Source organism: Vigna umbellata, chromosome 8, assembly GCF_029865625.1.
Source record: "Vigna umbellata cultivar VRB3 chromosome 8, Vumbellata_1.0, whole genome shotgun sequence".
NCBI classification, from domain to species: Eukaryota; Viridiplantae; Streptophyta; class Magnoliopsida; order Fabales; family Fabaceae; genus Vigna; species Vigna umbellata.
Window position 1 is genome coordinate 26,565,035 of NC_142172.1, and position 7,080 is coordinate 26,572,114.

At 43.4% G+C, this 7,080-nt stretch overlaps 1 protein-coding gene across 1 annotated transcript; it reads left to right on the forward strand.

Annotated features, from left to right (window-relative positions):
- Window positions 1-5,053: 5,053 nt before the first annotated feature.
- Window positions 5,054-6,424, forward strand: LOC148194359 (uncharacterized). Its single transcript, XM_088097201.1, has 2 exons — window positions 5,054-5,743; window positions 5,843-6,424. Exons 1-2 carry the CDS (start codon window positions 5,054-5,056, stop codon window positions 6,422-6,424), a joined length of 1,272 nt encoding a protein of 423 aa, XP_087953327.1.
- The last annotated feature ends 656 nt before the right edge of the window (window positions 6,425-7,080 follow it).

Here is a 7,080-nt window from a genome sequence, read left to right on the forward strand (position 1 = left end):
ATCAAATACTCATTCATAATTGATTAACAACCACTCCTTGCACCTAAATTTGGTCAAACTCAATTTTTCCAGGATTTGACCCTTTTTCTCATACATTCTCCTTATACCCTTTTTGCTGAAATGGCTGACTTGGATCTCCGACCCGGTGAAACAAGCTGAATTTGCCTATTTTTGGCAAGAACGTCGCATATTGGGTGTCAAATTTATCAGATTGGAATTCTACAGATACTATGGCTTTCAATTTCCTGATCTATTTCGAACCCAAAGTATCACCAATTTGGTTGAACAAAAGGGATGTATCTATCCTGACCTGATTTGAGTGTTCTAAAACAACCTCAAGTACCATGATGGCATTGTGACAACCAAGGTGTCAATACCAAATTTCGTCCGGATTGATTTTTTGGCTTTTACTGTAGTTTATGTTCCTATTTTTATTTCTATTTTTTTTACTGTTTTACTTTATTTTGCTTTCTATCCCTTTATTTTTATTGATTTACTTATTTTATGATTTTTTTTATTATTTATTTATTATGTTCCTATATTATTTTTATCTTTATTTTTATTTTTATTTCTCACCTTACTTATTCTTTTTCTTTTTTTCTCTTTTTATTTTTATTGTTATTATTTTATTTTATTTTTATTTTTATTTTTGTTTTTTGTAGTTTTATTCCATTTATATTCTATTTTGTTCTAATATTATAAAAAATAAATAAATAAAAAAAAAGAAGAAAAAGGTATTTTTGTCTTTTAGTAAGATGAAAAAAGAAAAAAGGAGAAAAGAATGTTTGGGGGTTAGGAGACAGGGTACGGGGTGTGCGTGTTGGAAGGGAAGAGCAGAAAACCGTGGCTGCGAGTGGCGGGGTGGCAGAAACGTTTTGGTTTTTACGTACGAAATTGGGTACGGAGCGATTTGGGGGGGACACAGAGGATTGCGCAAAAACGCAGAGAGAGCAGAGGGAAGGCATTATTATTCTGGTTTTGGAGAGCAAAGAAGAGGAGGATTTCACACACTGTCTCTCGAGCCTTCACCATTGGCACTTGCAAAGAAGGACCAGAGACATTATTCACAGCAAAGAGAAGGGAGAAGTCGGCCATTCAAGGGAGAAGGGGATTCATTGGAAACGCAAGCTTACCATAGTAAGTGGATCTTCGAGAGGTAAGTAATGTTGTTTTAGTGAGTTGTTTGCTTGCTCTTGCACATATGCACATATGTATGTTGAAGTTGCTAGGCTTGCCTATGACTGTCTTTGATTGCTCTTAGTGTTGTGGATATTGGTTCATGTTCACTGTTATCGATCATCATCATCCTCCCCAGACCCACTCCTATATGCTTCTTTTGTTCCACTTCGATCAAAATAGGCTTCCACGCCTCTGCCCATTTCCAACCATCAACATTGAAATTGAAACAGTAAATGGGATAACAGAGATAATAGAACAACGTCTTCATCCTCACCGAACCATTTCGTTCTCCACTGGAACCGCCCTCCCAACCACCGAGAACTCCCTCGGCGTGTCACTCCCCCTCCCTGAATCATCAACCATATTCATTTGCCACCCCTCGGCTCATCACTCCCAACCACACGCCCCTGCCAAATCCATTTTCTTCTCCGTGCAACACCTCCTTCGAACCCCATATCTTCCTCTGCCTTTATCTCCGATTCCTTCGAGTCACCAACACCTATCATCTTCATCTTACTCTCCATTCATCATTCGCCTCTGACCACTCTCCATCATCTCCAACACCCGTGAACACCTCCATCAAAGAACATAACCCATCATCCACTGCACCTATCATCGCGCAAAAACACCATTGAGGCCTCTATTTCACTCTTCAGATATCTCCTTCATCCATTCCCAACAACCCAAACACGCCTCACGACCTTCAACAAGAGACCAATACTCTATTTGCAGGATCCAAACCTGTAAACTGATATCCTTCATACACAATTCCATACCAATGCCATTTTCAAAAAATTTTAACCCAAACACCCACCAAGGCTGTCCCCGTTATCACTGGCGCCGAATCTGGAGCTGCCCCAGCAACCGCGTGTGTTGGCGGTGAGCTTGGGTCTTGCATGAAGAAGAAAAGGAGAGGAAGCAGAAACCCGTCTTCGAGCCGCGCGAGAAGAGAAGGAGCTGGCGGACTCTGCTTGGGCTGACGAGGGCTCCGGCGGCACAAGCGGTGGTCGATCTGGCAGAAACGTCAGTGTGCGCGCAGAGGTGGTGACTTTCACTAGGGTTCTTGGTCAGAGAGAAGGAGATGTTGGCCTCATTTGAGAGGAACGGCGTGAATGAGTGAATGAGGATGGGAGGGCAGAACCCCTAGGGGAATTCTAGGTTAGAAACCACCTGGGTGGGCCAAGCCCATAATTAAATGCACGTTAAGCCTTTTTCGAACGTTCGTCATCTACCTCCTCACCGAACGTCCGTCCGGCCACTTCTTGGACGGACCGTTTGGTGACCATCACCCCAACGAACGCTCGTCCCCAACGAACGCTCGTCCCCAACGAGCGCTCGTCATTCAGCCCGTTTCCCAGCGTCCGTTCGCCAATTCCCCAACGAACGCTCGTCCCCAACGAACGCTCGTCCCCAACGAGCGCTCGTCATTCAACCCGTTTCCCAGCGTCCGTTCGCCAATTCCCCAACGAACGCTCGACCCCAACGAACGCTCGTCCCCAACGAGCGCTCGTCATTCAGCCCGTTTCCCAGTGTCCGTTCGCTAATTCCCCAACGAATGCTCGTCCCCAACGAACGATCGTCCCCAACGAGCGCTCGTCATTCAGCCCGTTTCCCAGCGTCCGTTCGCCAATTCCCCAACGAACGCTCGTCCCCAACGAGCGCTCGTCATTCAGCCCGTTTCCCAGCGTCCGTTCGCCAATTCCCCAACGAACGCTCGTCCCCAACGAGCGCTCGTCATTCAGCCCCTTTCCCAGCGTCCGTTCGCCAATTCCCCAACGAACGCTCGTCCCCAACGAGCGCTCGTCATTCAGCCCATTTCCCAGCATCCGTTAGTCATCGCCCAGCGAACGCTCGTCCCCAACGAGCGCTCGTCATTGAGCCCCTTTTCTCAACGTACGTTCTCAACTCTCCCCAACGAGCGTTCGTGATTCTGAATACTTTCCCAACGTACGTTCGGCCTCTACCACGGACCGCTCGTTAACCAAGCTTTTCAACTGACCGTTCGGCACCTCTTTGTTGTTTTATTTTTATTTTGGAACCCCCATTTTGTTTTTTTATTTTATTATTTATTTATTTATTTGCCTTTTATTTACCTTGTTTCATTTTACCTTATTTCATTTTATTACTTTATTTTATTTATTTCTTTTAAATATCCACTTATTTCAAAATATATATAAGAATTTTAGTTATATACACATAAAAAAAAAATTACAAAAATATGTTTTAAAGGTTAAGCACACGTGTGACCGCTCGCGTCGTCCTTGTGCTAAAAACCTTTTCTCTCTTTTAAATAAAATTACAAAAATATGTTTTAAAGGTTAAGCACACGTGTGACCGCTCGCGTCGTCCTTGTGCTAAAAACCTTTTTCTCTCTTTTAAATAAAATTACAAAAATATGTCTTAAAGGTCGAACACTCGTGAGATCATCCGCATCGTCCTAGTGTTCAATACCTTTCTCTCTTATTTAAATAATTTTAAATAATGGTATGAGTACTCGTGTGACCGTCCGCGTCGGCCTAATGCTCATTACCTGCTTTTTCTCGAAAATATTAAAAACATAAAATCTTCAAAAATAAAAAAAAACATCTGCTTTCTCAAGCAACGAACAATCTTTTGAACTCAGAACTACGTGATCCTTGATTCTCCATCAAGAGTGGAGATACGTAGGAGCAAGGCTAGTCCTTGTCAGGTTCATTTCCCAAAAATACAAAATCATTTCCAAACCAAATTTTCAAACGATATCTTAATCAAAATTTTCAACACAGTTTCCAAAAGAACTACGTAACCCTGATTTCTCATTTTTGAATGAGAATACGTAGGAGCAAGGTCAATCCTTGTCGGGCCCAAAAAACTAAAAAATATGTTTTGTTTATTTAGAATTTTATTTTAGGGGATAATTAAACATTTTGAAAACCACATCATATTCGTGCATTTAGTTAAAGGTACTGCCTTAGGGCAGGCGTTGTGGGGTGCTAATACCTTCCCCACGCGTAACCGACTCCCGAACCCAATCTTTGGTTTTCGTGGACCGTGCTTTATCGTTTTATGGTTTTTCTGTAGTTTTCCATAATAAACTATGGTGGCGACTCCAAAATCTCTTTTCAAAACCCGCGTTTCCTTTGTTGGATCGTCGTCCCGTCGCGATTCCGGTTGCGACAGATGGCGACTCCACTGGGGACTTTTTTTAGAGAGTCAAGCCATTTAATTAGATACACGATTCTGGTGTGGTTTTTCTTTATGTTTTCCTTCCCATTTTCTTTATCTATGTTTGATATTTTGAATAATTGCATAAGTTGCTCGGATTGTTCTATATTGAAACCTAGGGTAGAAAACATGTTTATATCTGCCTGGGAAATTTTCTGGTTGTTTTGCAGGTGAGGGTTTGGGTTTGCATTGCATTCTCCCTTCACACACACACGTTATGCATATCATGAGTGGGACCCTATACCCGGGTCTGAGTGAAACTTAGAAATAAAGGGGTTGTGTAGCGGTGCCACTTGGGACATACTTCCTGTTTGGCTATCGTGAGAACCCCAACTAGAGTTTGTTTTCTTCATTTGTGTCTTCACACCTAGTTGATTACTCGACTGTTGTGGAGATGCTATGAAGGGGGCCATAGCTCTAGTGACCATTGATCTTTAGGTTCAGGGTACCTTCCTTGTGAGAATGCATGTACTTGACCTTGAACTCCAAAGCGTTGAACCTCTATTAGGGCACAAAGGGAGAAATGTATATACCTGTAACTCTCACACTGTTTGTTCTTTTTCAAAAATAATGACTTTGCATTCTCATACCATGCATGCATTTTTTTGTTCGTCATGTTGTTCCACTTCACTATATTTTCATGCATCATGTTCATTCATCATTCGGTAACATGCTGGTTTTAGGGGAAATCACAGGTGTTCACTTGATCTCATACAAGATGGAAGTTGATGCAAGATCTGGTGCCACACAACAGACCGACTCTGCCGTGTTAAGAAAGAAATCTCGCCTGAGGACTCACAGTGGAAACTTGACAGGGCTGATAAATTTAGGCAAGAGGTTAAAGACCATAAAGAGAGAAGCCTTCACAAAGAAGTATGGAAACCTGCTGGGCCTAATGGAAGTGGAGGTACAGTTGCCTGCTATCACAGCCCTAGCACAGTATTATGATTCCCCGCTGAGATGCTTCACCTTTCAAGACTTCCAACTAGCACCGACCATAGAAGAGTTTGAGCATATCCTCGGTTTACCGCTGGAGGGTACCACGCCGTATCAGCACTTGGAGCATCACGCTTCTATCTCTACTATTGCCGCCATAATGAAATTACAGCCCAAGGACCTTGAAGATAGGTTGGCAACAAGGAATCAGGTACGTGGACTGACACAAGGATATTTGGAACAATACTTGCATCATCTAGCCGACGGGGAAGACTGGGATACTTTCATGGATGTGTTAGCACTTACCTTGTATGGCGTCATGTTGTTTCCTAAAGTAGAGGACTTTGTGGATTATACCGCAATGGATGTCTTCGTGGCAAAAAGGACAAGATCGGAGAACCCTGTAACAGCAATACTTGCAGATGTTTATGGGACCATGAGTTTTTGCCATGAGAGAAAAGGGAAGAAAATTCTTTGTTGTTTGCCGGCGCTGTATGCATGGATGATTGCGCGTGTATGTAAGGGGTCGGTTGATGCCAGGTGTTCACCGGAAGATCCGTCACACCAGGGGCTCAAAGACAAAGGAGGAAATGAGTGGGCCCAATTCTTTGCTGGTTTGAATGGAGGAAAAGTAAAGTGGCGTTTTCCTTGGCTTGCGATTAAGCCCTCTATCCATCATTGTGGCGACTTTCCCAATGTACCCCTCATAGGTACCCGATATTGCATCAATTATAACCCTGTCTTGGTTCAAAGGCAATTCGGACATCCCATGAAGGGGGCGCCTTCACCGGACTACCTCACAACATTGTTCATCTATTATGAGGATGGACACTTCACTGAAGCGTTGAGGAAAATTAGAAGTGCTTGGAAAAGCGTTATGCGAGCCGAAAAGGATCTAAGGCTGGGAGTGGTGGACAACAAAGTTAGTTATCATACATGGATCCTGGAGAGGGTGAGGGAAGTCAAACTGCCTTTCAAACCAATCAATGATCAGCCGGTTAATGAAGAGCCCTCCCAAGACCTAGAGAGTGAAGAGATGAAGGAGTTGAAGGCAGAAGTGGAAAAATTGAGGGAGAGGAATGCTAGGTTGGGAAAGGAATTATGAACTGCGCACAACGATTTTGTTGATATGAGGAATGACAAAGAAGAAAAAGCAAAGGCCTATGAAGAAGTTGTCAGAAATCAGAAGGCCGAAAGAGATTATACATTCCGATTAAAACAAGATCTTGCAGCCGCAAGCAAAGAGTTGGCCATGAGAGTTAAAGAGAAGAATGCAGCGTTGGAAGAGGCAAAACAGTGGAAGCACCTCTACGAAGAAGCCAAAAGAGATAAGCAGGAGGCCTTGAAAAGACTAAGAGAAGCGCAGATTCAGGTAGAAAAAGCGGGGCACGAGATGAAGGAAATGGCCATGTCGTTTGAGGCGGATATGAACCAGGAGCGTTGGAAGCTAGCAGAAGCAGAAGAAGAGCATCGAACTCTGATAAAACAAATGGAGGAATATATTGAGGAACAAGAGGAACGGTGGAGGTCGGTGGAGTTTGAAGAAAGGCATCAAGCCTTGGTAAAGCGAATAGAAGATCACATCGCAGAGCAAGAAGAGGCTGTGAAGCACTGGAAGGGGAGTTTTTCCCAATTGGCTATGTTGGCAAACGGGGCAATTGAAGACATCCCCAAGATGGTGTTGGACGCCGAAGCTAGTACCCACTCTTGTAACCCGCCGGAAGAAATCAAACTTTTTATTAATCATTGTAAATGGTTGGT

Coding starts and splice junctions, on each gene's coding strand:
- LOC148194359 (XM_088097201.1), top strand. CDS start 5,054: ATGCTGGTTTTAGGGGAAATCACAGGTGTTCACTTGATCTCATACAAG. Junction 5,744..5,842: donor TAACAGCAATACTTGCAGAT/GTTTATGGGACC, acceptor CGTGTATGTAAG/GGGTCGGTTGATGCCAGGTG.